The 17498-nt window shown below is 33.0% G+C and overlaps 1 protein-coding gene across 1 annotated transcript; it reads right to left on the minus strand.

Annotated features, from left to right (window-relative positions):
- Positions 1–396: 396 nt before the first annotated feature.
- Positions 397–10753, minus strand: LOC130799953 (sulfoquinovosyl transferase SQD2). Its single transcript, XM_057663256.1, has 11 exons — positions 10408–10753; positions 8422–8488; positions 6021–6091; positions 4496–4613; positions 4318–4391; positions 4171–4226; positions 3988–4071; positions 3763–3850; positions 3606–3683; positions 2057–2113; positions 397–1093 (listed from the first exon to the last, which is right to left on the minus strand). Exons 1-11 carry the CDS (start codon positions 10701–10703, stop codon positions 598–600), a joined length of 1485 nt encoding a protein of 494 aa, XP_057519239.1. The 5' UTR covers positions 10704–10753; the 3' UTR covers positions 397–597.
- Between the last annotated feature and the right edge of the window lie 6745 nt (positions 10754–17498).

A 17498-nucleotide genomic window follows, 5' to 3' on the forward strand; every position in this document is an offset into this window, starting at 1 on the left:
TAACCACATATTTTAAAATCTAATCGAAATAAATACTTAATTTAACCAAAAATTTAATATTTTGTCTATGACATGAAAAAGTAGAAAGTTCAAGGTCACCACGCGGATTCAAAAAAACATTTGTGAAAAAGTAAAAAATTCAAGATCACAACGTGAAATTTCTCAAACATCTTGTTTTCCTTTGCCTGTAGCGGATTAATTTCTCCTTTCCTTTGCCCGTAATAGATTCTCCAGTCTTGCCCCGATCAAAAATATATTAGTTCAAGTGCTCGTGTTTCGTGAAATGCATGTGTGCCCCCGATTCTCAACATGTTTAATTCCTTGTAAAAGAGGGAAGCCGAGTATCACCCTAACTTCTAACATGCATCCTATCTAAGCTAACAGATACCCAACTCATTCTGATAAATAATTTCAGAAAAACATAGTGATGATCTTATTTATGGTACATAATATACAAAAAAATAAAATTATTCAATCAGAAATGAGAAATCTCAATGAGGTCTTCAATTAAAGACCCCTTAAACAAGCTTACAAGTTACAATCTATCATTAATCATACTTTCGATTCAAAGACCATTGCCAATGGTTATTATAAGCATCATCTGTAGCCGACTTCAGGAGATTTAACGAAAATTTTTGCCAGCCACTGTACAGGTTTCAGCAGTTGCGCCCTATTCTTCCGCCAGAACCAAATTGCCGCATTGTATTGTTCATTGCGAATCGTCCTAGTGGCAGCCCTCCAATCATACTTCTCCATTTCTTCACGGGCAGCTTTTCCCATGTTCTCTCGCAATTCTTTATCATGTAATAGCGGCCTCAATTTACTGAGGCAGTCGTCCAGATCCCCCGGACTGAACAGAAAACCAATTTTTCCCTCTTGATCCTCGGGTATTATATCGGGTATTCCACCAGCACGAGCACCCACAACGGGAATCCCAGATGACATGGCTTCCAACACAACAAGGCCAAGAGTCTCGGATTCTGAGGGCATCACAAAAACATCACCACTGGCATATGCTTGAGAGAGCTCTTCGCCCAGCAACATCCCTGTGAATACAGCAGGCATACCAGTAAACATGCTCTCCAGCTCCGGCCTGATAGTAAATTTCGAAACATCAGTGGTAAGTTAAAGTTACGAATTTGCAGAAATCCAGATGTTGGCTCTTCTGTTACGATTATAGGTAACCATAGAAATATTACTTTTGCATTTTAGACTAAATGCCCACAATTTTTCTTCGATGTGATTTTGTTTCAATTTTGATCAATGATTTATACCATCCTCTATGTTCTTATTAAAGTGAATCACTTTCCCAAAAATTAGAGAGCTTTCGGGGAGAAACAATGTACTTCAAAAACTGAATAATTTGTAAGTACATTTAGGTTATGTTCGCAAACAAATATTTCATTTCAAATTCTAGATTTCAATTATGAAATGATAAATGAAAATTTTGAGAATGACAAGGTATAAAAAAGTCATTCTCAAATTCTCAATTTTAACTCCCTTTAAAGCAATGTTGGAAATGACTCGAATTGAAATTTGATATTTTTTATTTGCCAAACACTAATTTATATCTATTCCAGATTTCCAAATAAAATTATGATTCCCAAACATAGCATCAAGGAAAAAAAATAATACTAATGTCCATGCATTAGGGCTCTACGAATTTTATTCTACCTGCAAGAGCCTCTTTTCCTTCGTAAATATTCATTACCGCTTAAAAGGCGGAATTGGGTGGGAGTTTGAATTTCTAGAATTAGAAAACTGGTCAAGGCTAGGATATGATTAATATGGACACTTGGATAAGAATTTGCTTCCCAATACATCCAAATTGTAACTGCTACCAAACAGGCACAAGAAGCTAATCATGTTATCATTCCGAAGATCCAAGTGCAGATTTTTTTAAACCCATTTTTGACTTTGAGAAAGGGGGGGAGGGCTATACAGAAAACCCTTCCTACAATGCAAGTCAAGCAACCAAAAACATGTTCAATAATAAATTAATAATAGCATGGCATATGCCAATAACAAAAACTAACAGCAGCCAGACAAGACTCACCTATAAGGACCATCACCAATAAAAGCGATCCTTGCTTCTGGCAATGCATTCATTACCCTGCATAAGGCCAATATTTAGGTTCACAACATAGAGATGAAGGATGATATGTAAACAAGGAAACTGAAAATGAAAATGTAATCCTCTGTGGCACTGCATGGCAAGAAATCAGCATATGAAAGATAAGCATTGTGGGAAACTTTACACTTTATATGTAGGATTTCCTCCTTTGAAGACAAATTTGGCAATTACTTTGATTTAAAAGCTGGAAATTTAGATCCATCAAGCACATTAAAGGAATAAGAAAATAAAGTCTACGCAAATACAGGGAAATACGTAATACTCATGTCAAATGTAAAAATTCAGATTACAGTGGAATTAACAGCCAAAAACTCTAACAGTAATCTTACTCATTGCAACTTACTAAACACTAAACAGTATTTAAAAGAAAACAGTACACTAACTGATGCCTTTCAACTTCTTTGACACTCAAATTAATTTATAAATAATCCATCTCAATAAGAAATCAACCTTTTTATATCAGTTCAAAGCAAAGTAATTCTTGGCAAAGCTATTGTATTTATTACTCCCTCCGCGACCTCCAGTTTGAGACTTTTGGAGCAGTTTTTGATAGTAGTTGGAGAATAAGATGAAAAATAAGTGGATAGAAGGAATATGTGGATGACATTATCGAGTTTTTGTTTTGAGGGAATGAGAATTGTGAGACTTATAGGTGAGCCTTGGGATGAGACATGAGATGAAACTTTAGGAAAATATGTCTATATCTTTGTTTGGCAAGGGATGAGAATTAGTTGAAAATGAATATAATATTACAGATTTAATCTTACTCATTTTTTTTCTCCTTAGCTTTAATTATTGGCAAATATGTTGTTTTGCATTACTCAAATGTCAACCTCAAATACAAGCCCTCGCCCAAGAAATTTTTTGTGGGACATTAGCTTTCTAATTTCCCATTCCTCAACCTTCCCAAAGTTCCAATTCCGTTTAAATGAACAGAAGACTTTATAATCTCAACCCTAAAGTCCCATTTCCACCTTTAATCTCCCTCAAAACACCCAATAAAAGAGAGAACATGTTTGTGGATGAGATTAAACAAAAGAATGAGAGATCTTGCCTAAAATAGAAAAGGTTCAAAATCAAAGTGGAAAATTAGAAAGTGTGTCAAACTCAGGGGACGGAGGGAGAATAATTTATGGCATTATTACATGAAAAGGCAAAAGAAACGGGATTTTTTCATTAAAAAAAGACTGAAAAGGAAAAGAATCAATTATTTTAAGCAGTTTTGTGTGGTCGTGGAGGCTAAACATTCGACCAGAAAGTGATAGCTTCAAATTTGAGCTTCAGAAGGACACTATTCCTCCAAACGGACAACAGTGAGGTTAAGAGGTTAATATTTTCATATTTGAAGGGAGGGAATTATGTAGAAAAAGAGATCATATTACTTTTCAGGAATCCAGATTTACCACTTCATAATATTTCTTATCTTCCTGCTTCCGGTGTTTATTTGAAGACTTGCTGTATTGAGAAATACCTTTTAAGGAAATCCAAACTCTTCTCAACACCTAAGCGACCCACGTGCACAATGAGTGGTTTGTCAGGTTCTCCGTTACTGATACAGAAATATGCAATCCAAAATTAGTAGAATGAAGCCTATATGTGTACCCTATAACAAAGGTGTTTGATTTTACCTAAGCTTCCATCTCATCTCAGAAGAGCGGAAGCGAGGGTGGAAGCTTTCAGAATCCACTCCTTTATTCCAAAGACGAATCCTATTTTCTGTTGAGTTGCAGAGAAAGAAATGATGTAATTAATAAAATAATAGATGAAAACAAACACTTGATCCTCATAATGTGTGAAACATTGGTGAGTAGTGAAAGCCCAAAAACACAATACATGGGTGTTTTTCTTGATACCTGCTGTTACTTTTGCTGCCAAGAGATCCCTTGCAATTGCAGCTGAAGGTACCAGAGTGAGGTCAGCAGCTCGGTGAAGAAACTCTGGTGGAGGTAAGAAAGGAGGTCAATAAAACTCACTTTAGAATATTGAAGTTGAAAAATATACTGTAAAGAATTCAGATAATGCCAAAGAACACTTACTTATGATGAGCCACATTGGTTTCACTAGCCAACTAAAAGTATACCTTGGAATATATCTGTAGATAAAGAAAATTTGGGTGCTGTCAAAACTTGAGCTATTTGAATCAGTATGAAGCTAAGAAATGTTGATGAAAAATAGCAACTTACACAGGGACATGAGTATGATATGACATCACTAATGGAACGCTCAGCATTTTTGCAATAGCAAGTGCACCAAATACCTACAAATTAAGAAAATTAGCTTAATCAACAGGTTTTTGCAATAATTCATTCAGCAGACCGAAACAGCATGAAGTCAATAAATATTTATCTTATTCCAACACACCATGATTCCAGGAGATGATGCATGAATGATATCAGGTTTAAATGCTGCAACCTCTGAGATTATTCTTGGACTAAGAGCCAAGGAGAGAGGTACTTTCTGATACCATGGGCAGGGAAAACTGAAAAACCACAACAGTAGCATTAAATCCAAGAGAAAGATGGCCAAGAACCTTTACAGATAAACTATATAATATAAAGACCAAGCAGTCAAGCACAATGGGTCAAGAACCACACATTCACAAAGAAATTCTTGAAAGTATTTAAGCACCATATAAATAGTGGACTACTCCTTTCAGAAGCATAAAACAAATTTTAAACAAATGAAATTGTTGAGATAAAAAAAATTATGGTCCAGTTTCGATAGATGTCTTAGGACATCCATGGCATTTTCTTTCCTGATTATTAGTAACTTAAGTGTGTCCAAAATATAAGAATCTCTGTACTAGTACAGCTGAACAATGTATAAAACCGAAAGAAAACAAATTTGAAAACTCTTAATATCGTAAAAAAACAAGAACCTTAAAGATATTTTAGAATCATCAAAGAGAAAACACTTTGTAAAGGCTATGCATAATTGTCTTATATTTGCTGAACTTGCCCCTTCTTTATTCTTACTGACATGAATTAATTTTTTAGTCTGATCTTAATTCCTTTTTCAAATGTGATATGAAGTTCTCAAATCTTATATGAACTCAATTATTTAGAAATTTTAGTTTATACCTGCTCTAATCCGATCAGGTATAAACTAAAAGCTTATTTTCAGGTGTGATGGCAACTTATCTAATGTGACTCAAATAAGCAATAAGCATAAATGCATATATGAATGAAAATGAACTAAACAAAGCCTAGGTTGGCGAAAATATAAGGTTTTTCCCAAAAAAGCTACACACAAACTAGGTCATGTATGTGAATTTAGCACAATGGCAGTGCCATACTCTGCATGCCATGCTAGCTCTTGAAACGCTCATACAAGGCTTTCTTGTGCATTTTCCTCAAGATGGACAGCTAGCACAGGGTTGCTCATCTTAGCATCAAACAAGTGTACATACAAGGCCAACCACAAAGCACATACAAAAACACCATGAGCTGAAAGCCCTAGACAAAAAACAACAGAATATGTACGAACTTTATAAGTAACGAAGCTAATTCATAAAACACCATCTGTTTCAATTTTTGAGGAAAACTAAAATTCATTGGAAAAAAAGGCCAGGTTTACAAACTTTATCCTATAAATCTTGTGGAACTACCATTGTTGTATTTAACCAAAGGATGTGAGCTTTATAACAATCCATAAAACAAGGAAAAACAAAACTCACTCATATCAACATAATTTACAAAATGACGACATCTTGGGCATGTAAAAGACTTTAAAGAAGCTGTAATCGTTTAGTTAAGTCCACAATGTCTTTTGATCGTCAATAATTTACATACGTAATAGTTGAAGTTATAAAAGTTGAGGGAGTGTTTTTTTTCGTTTTTCTGAAAGTACATACAAAAATATAAAATTAATTTCAAAGAGAACTGACCTCCGTGAGCCAATTAATTTTGCCCCATAAAACTCCTCCGGCACACCTTCATGTGTTGTTACAACCATCACCTGTAATAAAAAGAGCATTATTGTGTATCCCACAAATTCAACGTAGTGACAAGCATTAAAGCTTCACTCTTTGTACTTCCAAGAAATGTATTGACATTGAAAAATAGAATCACAAATACAAGTTTCAGTAAATAGTAGTCTATTTAAAAGAAAATACGAAACAGAACATAAACTCCCATACGTTCCTGCAAAAAGCTGACAAACAAACTGACTTAACATTTTGAATTAACAAATGTACCATTAAAATTCAATTTTCACATAACTTTTTCCAGGAGGCTGGCAGGCCGCATTTGAGAACAAGGTGAATCCAACTCTACTATTATTGGATATTGTCATCATTTCCTCAGTTTGCTAATGAGTTGTTAATTGAATTTACACACATTCAAGCATCAAACAACATATCTTGTATAGTGATGCAGGGAGCTCAAAGATTCATTAAGAGAGTCAAACATGAATTTGAAGAAAGGCAAGCAAAACAAAAAAAATGATGTTTTGGTAGGCTCAAAAATAAACCTTGAATACTGTACATCGATGTATTCCCTAGCTGCCCAACAACAAATTGCTATATTTTGACAAAAAAAACAAGTATGCAGATGTCTCTAACAAATGCATATCAAGCCATGGTAGTTTTGTAACCAAAGTTTTAAAAACAAAAAAGAATGGGATTAAATACATTGAAACATTACTAACTTGTCATGACTGTATTGCTAAAGGGTGAAACTATATAAATGCCAAAAATTTTAAGAGACGAAAGTTTGGTAAATAAATTACAAAATATTCTTCAACGGTTATTATGATAGTTATAGGCTTATAGCCACATACCATAGTATAAAACAAGGGTGCGTCGCATCGCATTGGCCACTCTGTAAAGGTTTTCGAAACAAATGAACAATATTTTCTGCATTGTAAAGGTGTAAAAATTTTTTTTTTGATATTTGGACGATACAATAACAGCCTCACGCTCGTTGCCGCATCACCGTTTCGTTACCGCGCGCGATTGTGACTATTATCGCATTTTTATACTGTGCCACATAGGCACATACCAAAAAAAAAAAGGTCTCGTGTGCACCCTTACTTATGTGTATGGAATAAAAAGGATCTCAAAGCAAGTCAAATCGTCAGAGGTGTGCGTTTTATTAGTGTTGACGCCAAATAGGACATAGTAAAAGATAAGATATTAATTATTGCATTGTCATGCAGCCATAATATCTTGACCGCAGCCTTAGAACGTCCGAAATAAAACTTATTATTGTCTTGTCATGCATCAATGAAGCTTGAAACGTGATCTAAATTGCTTAAGGTGTCGTCCCTCAAACCTTCAACCAACATTGTAAAAGGTTAATTAAAGCTCAAATTAGAAATACAAGGGAGGAAATTGATGTGATAAAAGTCTAGTAAAAAACAAAATTTTTTAAGCTAAAGCATCTCATATTTGATCATTCCGGATCACTCTCATTAGTGTCCCCTACCCATTCTCGCTCCTTGTACCGAATTGTTTTGTGTAACAATGTTTTTCAGACCAAATAAGGCATAGACATGATCAATGCATATACATTTTTTGCCCTTTTCGAGTAAGATATAAGAATTCTTTTATTATTGCATTGTCATAGGATCATGGAAACCTGGTATGAGGAAATAGCACTGTTATGTGAGCCTCACAGTGTCAATCCCAGTAAAAACCCTACCCACGTCACTCAGGGTGTCATCTCGATGTTGCAAACCTTCAACCATTCAACCAATATTGTAAAGGTTTATTGGCATCCATTTGGAGATTAGAGAGGAAGGGAGGAGTATATATTGTTTACATGATATATCTTACACCCAATCGTTCCAGAGTCACTCTAAGTATTGTTAGGCCTTCCCATTCTCATACCATGTACCGAACTAAATTCAATTACGAGAAACAATTCATGCAATTGTTTCTAGTTAAACAGATAGACTTTTAGTGAGATAAAGACTATACAAGCTGCCATCAATCGATTTCAAAAGTTAAACTGAAGCACAAATACATCTTTTTGCACTATGATGTTGTTGCTCTCATAAAGAGGAGTGGAGTGATAGAATCTTAAGCACTAGTTTTCTCTTTGGCTATTTGATTGAACACAATATTCAAATTAGCTTCTATTAGACTCTCAAAGATGGTATTTCAAATGTAAATATAATACTCGAATGACTTTCTCTTTCCCTTGTGCTTGTGTTTACCGTGATTGTATTATGTTTCCATTAATTTGTTGTGGCAAAGACTCTATTGATATATATGAAAAAATAAGCATAAAAGGAAGGTTTTCAAATAGCAAACAACGCCATAAAATTTTAAAAATAAATTATACCTCATCGCCCATTTCACGTAGATATTTAATAAAATTCTGAAACCTATTTTTATATCCAGACACATACCTGCAAGACAACAAAATGGAAACCAGTACAAACTATCAAAAACTGAATTTCAATTTTACGGTTTGATAAAAAAAAATTTGGTAACAATGCATTGTGGCATGTTTTGGTTGAATGTAGGCAATGATAATGGTTTTATACATAATTCGCAAGGTAAGCACCATAACTACGTCTAGGTTACTGCTTTCCTAACTAAAAATTCTGTTGAAAATTTTGATTAGCACTTAATTCCACCCACTAGAGATGAGTTGGTGACAATAAGTGGCAATGAAAAATTCAAAGATATACTTGGTCATAGTGACAGAGTTACATTAGATGGGGGATTGGCACAAACCTTTCTTTGCAAAAACACATATACGTTCATTACTCTTAATGCCACATATTTCCTTATACCAAACAAACTAATAGAAATGTATGTAATGGTCATGGTGGACCTTTTAATCCCAAAAGGTCAAAAACAAATATGCGTAATGTTGGTAGAACGTAAATAAAACATCCTCCAAGACACAAGAAAAAACACTATTAAAATTTTTTAAGATGAGTAATCTCATAGCATTAGTTTGCTTGCAGCCATATATCCTCCTAACCAAGGTTTATAAATATAGTGGCCAATTCTGCAAACTTTAAAGAGTGCTGATTATGGAAGGCACCAGCAGCAAGCCAACAACGTCAACAGCCAAAAATGTTTAAAAAAGATTGCATCACAATCTCTCAATTATAGCTCAAAAATAGCTTAAGTTAAGAAAAAGGGTATATACCACCTCATCAATGAAAAATGCTTCTAAGGGATGACCTAAAATGTTATATAAGAGGTATCATTCAGCTTAATTGTCACATTACCACCTTCATTTTGTAACCCAATCAGTCCCATCGTAGTAATTGCCTCTTTGGCAACAAGCGGATGAGTAATAGGTAATAGTGGATTGAATTGACAGATTAACGAACTTGACTAATTGAAAAGTTTTGTATAAAGTTGGTATAGTTAAATGCTAACTGATACTTCTTCATTTATTCAAAAAAGCACAATCAGTTTGTGCACCCCCGTGGTAGACCCTTCCTCGAACACTCGCTATAGAGGACGCTATGTGCACCACGCTTCCCTTTAATACATGTAAGGATTTAAAATTTCTAAGGATTGCATGAATAGTGCATTGATTAGGACTCACAAATGATTTTACAACTCTAAAGTACAATCCTCATTTCAAATTTGCCAAGTCAGACACTCAGAAACGTACCTGTGTCGAATATGAATTGATCATGTTTGGATTGGAGGTAAATATTTAAGGCGATATTAAGTCAAATATAAAATTAAGGTACTTTGAGGTAAAACAAGAGGATTAAGGTTGTTGCAACCTGAATAAGAAGGGGATGGAGGAGGGTGGAAACTATTTCCCACATTCTTGGAGGAGATATTTACCTTAGGGGGTGGTAACTGGTAAGGCTCCCTAACATTACAATTTACAACCATTTCACGCCTTCACAACAGCATTATTCCTTTGTTCCCACCTCTTAACACAATAATTGTTCTAAGTTTGACTTCATTTCCTATTTTTTATTTGCCCCATTCCAAGAAAGTTCTTAATCAGATTTAAATCTTAGTGATTAATGAAGAAAATACATAGCAAGGCTATACTTGCGAAAGTTGTTTAGAGTAATATTAAACAAATCACAACAAATGACCAACATTACAAGTTCAATCAAAAAACAGATAAACAAGCAGCATAATCACACTCATTTAAGTTAAGCAACAACTAAAAACAATTTAGATCCAAATACAAACATAATTAGCTAATACAAAATCCAAAATAAAATTCGGTGATAATGTTAAACATCTCAATCACATAATCAACACCAAAAAAATCATAAAACAAAGAATTTAGTCAACTCAATTAAAATGAAAATATGAAATGAATGAAACTAACGCAAACGGAGAAGGCTCAACAAAAAGAGCAATTCGTCGAGGTGCAGAAGTTTCCGCATCATCCAAAAGAGGAACTTCTTCCTCATTTCCTTCATTAACCTCAGTAATCGCCATATTAGTGGCTGTAATTCGAAAACTCCTTTTGGATTTTAGCAATTCAGATCTAATCTTAGTCTTAGATAGATTCCAACAAATGGATCTTGGAGTTGATGAATGTGAAGGCAAGTAGAAAGAAGGGAGAGAAAATGTAGAATGAATGAGAGAAGACCTTGTAGAGAGAGAAGTTGTAGTAGTCATAGTGAAGACTGAAGAGGGTTAAATACTGAAGATAGAAAAATGGAGTATACTATATGTTGTTCGTTAAATTAGGAGCAGTTGTAGTTTATCCATTTTTATTTCACAATTTCTAAAAAAGACCATGAAATTATCTTTATCATCTTAAATGATCACTTATTATATGATTACTTACCGTTAAAAATAATTATTTTTTATAAGTTTAGAGTGATCACTTATAATTATAAAATAGTCAAAAAGAGAAATAAATTAATTATATAAATTTTAATTATATAGATTCGTGATCTCATGGTGAAATGGTCTCATACAAGACTTGTTATTATTTTACCTTAACAATTAAGTTTTATATTTAATTTGTTTGATTTTTTTTTTTACTTTTTGGTTGATCAAATAGTAAAAAATAAAAAAATAACTTTTTCATTAATTTTTTATTTTTTATTTATTTTTTCTCCGATAAATAGCTAACTATTAATAAATAATTTTCGCTAAACATTTTCTTTTATAATATGGATGTTAATCATTAGTCAAATAGATGCAAAATTAAGTAATAGGAATCAGTTGATGGAAATGGAATATTCTTAATTTTCATATGATTTGAGAAAGTATCATTCAGAAAACGTTTGGCATATGCTTTACTTACGGATGATTTTTCTTTTTTATTTATATAAATGATAATCTATCTTCACTTATGTTTTGTGGTTGTGGATACTAATTTCTTGCACGAAAGGTTATTGGGGTCCCTAAGCATTGCTCGTGATTCAATATAATGAGCTAGTCTAAATAAATAACAGTGATTTGTAATGTTGATAAATTACTTTTATATGGAAAAATTTAATAGGATGAGATTTTTAGGATTTTTATTTGTCTTTTTTTGTTTTGTTTACTTTATTGATATTTGTTTTGTCTTTTTTATGATTATATACAAATCACGGTGATTGATTAGAAATTTCTGCTATCTGAAAAGGTTGATTTGGGAGGGTTTTTTGGAACGGATTTATGGGTATTCGAATTATTTGTATTTTTTGTTTTGAACAACAAAAAAAGGTTGTTGAATTCTTTTATCAACTTTATTTGGTCGTTATTATTAACAACGAATAAAGAATTGTTAACGTTTTTATCAGATTTATAGATATTCAAACTATTTTTTGTCATTGTTCAAAGTATTTGGTACTTTGTTCGATGTTGATGGCAACAAACAAGTGTTTTATAAAATCATATTAGATTGTTACAACATATGTATCTTAAATTAAACTAATGTATAACACTGTTTCCTTTCTTAATGATTTAATTATTTTGATAAATACATAGTTATATACTATTATCTGTTTTATTTAATTTAGTGAGTTAGTTACTTTGTTGATCTTTGTGTCTAGATGTCGAATATTATTATCGATTGATGTATGCACTTTATATTATATTTTTATGCTCCTTTCCCTTGCATTTTATGGCATTTTGATGTGTGATTTCGCATTTTCCATGTGGTTTTACGCTTGGTTGGAGTTTTTGTGTGTCTTTGATTATTTCAGGCCATTTTACTCCACTCTTGTATTGGAAGCGGATCACTTCTGAGCATTAGGATGCGTGCTTCGAGATTTGGCAGAGTTCGAGACCGCACTACGGCACTTTTGTGAGCTCAAGGGTCCATTCGGATATGCTTTTAGTCCCATTGGGTCTCGTTTGTACTTTTGCCGTGTTCTAATGAAGAAAAATAAGCACATGATGATGGGCCCGAGCGGGTATTTTCATACCCGAGCGATTTCAATTGAGAAATATGAATGTAAGCCTCCAAGCCCAGGACCCGGTCGGGTATACTCTAAACCCGGTCGGGTCTGTCAATAATCACTTGCATGAATGCTCAGCTTACGGACCCGGTCCGGTCTTGCCTAAACCCGGTCGAGTCCTGCGATTTCTGCTCTCTGAAAACTCCCAGCATACGGACCCGGTCCGGTCTTCCAGAAACCCGGTATGATCCTGCTTTAATAACCGTTTTTCGCACGGTTTATATTTTATCATTAGGGAATGTAATAGAGGAGGAGAGACGTTGTCCCTTTTTCTTTTTCTCTGTTTTGAGGGTTTGGTATTGAAAGGGATTTATCATATTACTTGCCTTGAGGGATTGTTAATCAACGCTTCGACATTGTAATTTTAATTATATTGAAGGTATTAATTTCAATTCTAATTTCTTGTTCTTGGTTATTATTGTTATCTTTGAATGCTTGTTTCTCTATTAAATTTAAATTTGATTTTCTCCATGAATTTCATTGTTGAATCTCTTGTTAGTTTTAATATGCTTAGTGAGTAGTTTTATTTCTAGGGTTTGGTGAAACTATGCAAAAGGTCATGATTCTTGTTTGATTTTAGGATTTAAATTTGGTTTATCTAGGCGATTCAATTGATGGGTTTTAGATTGATTGCATGTTTGGCCAATTTGCAAGTTTTATTCGCTCAATTCTATAAACGAGAGTTGCGAGTTTGAGTGAACGATTTCCTTCTTTGAACAATTAAGCTTTAATCGCGATAGCTTGTTTTATTGTTTGATTGTCGAATTTGTTTGCGAGAGAAACATCTTCCTTCGCCTATATTCATTCCTATCCTAATTGTTGTTCATGAATCATGATCGATGCATAGTGAATCCTTTTAGCCCTAGGTTTTTAATTATTGAATTTTATTCATCTCTTGTTTTTGCGTTCTACTTAGATAAACTAAAATCCAACTTTTGATCGTTAGTAATAGTGAACTTGGTTCAAATTGTGACTTTATTTGTCCTTCCACAGTGGTTCGACCCTACTTTCCCAACTATACTAGTTAGGTGAAATAGGAATTATTTTTGGTAGTAAAACGACCTATCATCGATGAAATTAAGTGTTATTGTGGTGCCGAGTTGAATATGATCGAAATTGAAACAACTTTCTTCTAGGTCATTACTTAGTTGCATGCCCATTCTTCCATGGTATATGGAGCATTAGGTTGTAGTTACTTTTATTTAATGTTAATGAAATATTATTTGAATTTTCGACAATATTTTATCATATATTTTATACAACAATCCATTAATAGACAAATAAAATATATACACGATTCGGGTATATATACAATTCAAAGTGTGTATACGTCCATATTAGTCTCCTACTACTCATCTCCCTCTATTGTATCTAACTGTGAAGGCCAAGATCACCTCTTATGATAGTAAGAAGCAATGATAGGATGATCGGGTACTGGAGGAGACTAGAATTAGACACCAATTTTTTGTGATGACCCTGCACCCTCACTTGGATACGACAATCCACCTCGTCCAAATGAACCTCTGATGGTGGAGGATAAACAAGGTCCCTTAACATTAGGGTATGTAGCAAGCTGGGTTGACTCCTCAACATGTGGAGTTAAATGTTGGAAGACTTGAAACTATGAATCCAAAAGAATGTCCTTTGTTATCTCCCTGACTAGAACGTATGACACCAACCACTCTTTGTGCCAGAAACAATAATGCAATTAGTGAAAAGTTACAATAAAAATATTTGAACAAAATTTGAAATATAAAGCAGTACATACAAACTGGATCGATCATAGGTGCGGCAGCAGCAGCAGTAGCGTATTGTGCGCATCAATAACATCTCTGGACGTCATTCATCGACGAGGGATGGACATAAATAATCATGTCATGTAATCCGCCGTAATAGGTGTGTCTACTTTGTCGATGCACACACTTTATGGTATGAACTCCAACTGGTGGTGTTAGCGCACGATTTGTGTCTTGTGTTTATCTCGCTCCAGTTCTTTGGTACGTTGCCCTTTCTAATAGTACGATGCAACTTGACATTTGTGTCACAAATGAGAGGAATGACATGTACTAGTCTATATTGGTGCAACATGCGCTCTACAAGATAAACTTTGACTATGTTGAAGCATATGAGCGATACACGCACCCGTCAGAAGACCCAAGTGCTTTAGTAAAGCAACCTATACCTTAGTAGGGGTAAGAATCTAAAGAAACTAGAAGAATGTCACATAATTGTTCGAGTTAATTTAATAAATACAAATATATAATAAATGTTCATTAAGAACCGTTACATAAAGTTGGTTGAGATAGAATCCCACACCCATACAGGTGAGGGTTCGTGTACGCGTCCCAAACGTCCATTTCAATCTGTATGGGACCTTTAGTGATGGTTGTTGTGGTGGAGCTACAACCTCACGACCATCCTGTTTCAAAGTGCTATCCTTGTAACATCCGCTTTTTTTAAAGAAAATAATAATATTATTTAATAATAATAATAATAATAAATAAATAAATAAATAAATAAAATAGTAATACTAAATCTATAAAAACAAATTTCAGAAATTAAATAAAAAAATAAATAAATAACTCCCCATTAACAAATAACTTTCCACTTCTCCCTCTAAATCTTATAACTAACCTCATTTACTCACTATAAATTAAAGCAATTACCCTTAATTCATTCACATTATTACTCACACTTCCTTTTTCTCCCACAAACTACTTCATCCATCTTCCAATTGCTTAAAATTTAATCAAGAAAAGGCAAAATTTTGATATTAAAGACAGCGAATTCGTAGACAAAAATTATTAGGAGCGTACGTTTGTCTAGGATCGCGTGATAAGGTAATTCTCAATGTCCATCTAATTAGGACTATCCCATTAATATTATGTGCTAAGTGATAATTAATGTGTTTAAATAGAATGCATGATTTTATATAACATTATTTTGTATGATATTATGTTTTATATATTCTCAAATTATATCTACTATTATTTTTGTCAAACTTGAATTTATTACTATTTTGATAAAATTTATATTATTATTTTGATAACGGAATTAGATACGGTTTAATTTGAAAGAGAAATATTTATAATATTATTATTTTGACGAAAGTTATATTATTATTTTAATAATGATTTTAAATGCGATTGAATTTGAGAGAAAAATATTATGATATTTATATTGCAATTGAATATTCTTGAGATATATTTTTCTTGGGAAAACCTATGATCATAAAATAAAATGTATAATGTATATTTGATTATATGTTTGTGTGCACGCGACTAATTATTAAAATATATTAAATCACGTAAAGGGTAACACGAGAGATTTAAAGCTCTTATATTTGTTGTGATCCAAGTATAAGGGTGATGAACAGGTTGTCCTATTTGGTTAGTATAGTTGTCGACAGGTATTATTATTTCAGATACTTGATACGATGTTTGGTCTTCCTTCTATTTGTTATGATCCAAGTAGAAGAGATATATGCATATTAGGGTTCCTTGAGACTACTCTGCTGGCCTTGAATTATTTGGGGTGACGACCTCTTGATGAAGTAGGTATAGGGGTAAAGCCTCGGCCTACTGGCATCTCGTTCCCTCAAATTAAAAATTGATTATGTGTTTGTCATTATTAAATATCAATTAATAAATTGGTTTATGTGATATTATATATTATTTTTTAAAATTATTTTCAATTTGATTATATTTTATTTTCTTAAATCATTTTCAAACTTAATCGTCTTATGGGATGGAGTTGGAATTACTCAATTTCCTGATTTTGGGAGTTTTTCCCTTGTTTTTCTTGCATTCTTATGTTGCAGGTTATTGATTGCGTGAGAATCGTGGAGTGAGGATCACTTAGAAACATAGCTTTTATTAGAGTCGTATTTTCAGTTTAAATTTTACCTTAAGTTGTTTAAATTTTATGTGGACATAGATTGCGTTTCAGTCTTTTCTTATGTTGTAAGATCCTTTGTTGGATTTAAAGTTATTAAGTTATTTTTTAGTCGTTAAGCCTTACATTTATTTTATTAGAAATAGATGTGGCGGTAACACTCCCATGAGTTGGTTTTGGCTCATGTTTTTCATTAAAGGTGTTTTCAAAAGTTCGACCTATTTTGAGGGTGTTACAATCATAGTTCGCACAAATTCCTTTGGAGAAATTATAATCTATTTAAATTTTTACCAAAGAATACCATATTAAAGAGCTATTGTGGTTTGCTTGCATCGCCAGCAGACTAGGATCTTGAAAAATGTTAATAGTTTTAAAGTGGTTACTTTTTTGGTCTCGAAATAATCACTTATAATCTTAAATTGACTACATACAATCTTAAATGATTAATTAAGAAGTTGGCCAATTATATAGGTCAATCTCATGGTGAAAATGACGACAAGCTAAAACTGTGAAGTATGAGCTTGTTAATACAATATTAAGGAATCAACAATAATAGTATGAACTAAATCCGACAAGCGAAATGAGAACACCTTAGCTCACTGGGTGCCCGATGGGAGACAAAGAGGTCCAATGAACACATTTATATGGATCCCTTTCCCCAAGGTATCGTTACCTTGACATATTTGGACTAATATAATTCACGGCACATGTGTTCAAAATAAATTGATGATTCGATATTTACTCGATCTTATAACTAAATTCGACTTTAACCGACTTCAAAAAAAATTTAAAATTATGTAAAATCAATATGAATGCAAAATCCAATTTGTCATCAATAATAATAATAATAATAATAATAATAATAATAATAATAATAAAAGAGTCGGTAAACCCTTCCTTATTTTAGTTTCAGATTAATTTTTTTTGATGGGAAGGTAAAAATTAGTTCCAATTAAGAATCACTAATTTGAGATGGTCTAAACCATTTCTATTGCGCTGGCCCAATACACATATTTTGTCTTAAAGTGATCACTTATAACATTAAAGTAATCACTTATAATTTTAAATTAATTATTTTTTATAGTTTTAGAGTGATTACTTATAATCTTAAAACAATCACTAT

The sequence above is a fragment of the Amaranthus tricolor genome, chromosome 14 (assembly GCF_026212465.1).
Source record: "Amaranthus tricolor cultivar Red isolate AtriRed21 chromosome 14, ASM2621246v1, whole genome shotgun sequence".
Lineage (NCBI taxonomy): Eukaryota > Viridiplantae > Streptophyta > Magnoliopsida > Caryophyllales > Amaranthaceae > Amaranthus > Amaranthus tricolor.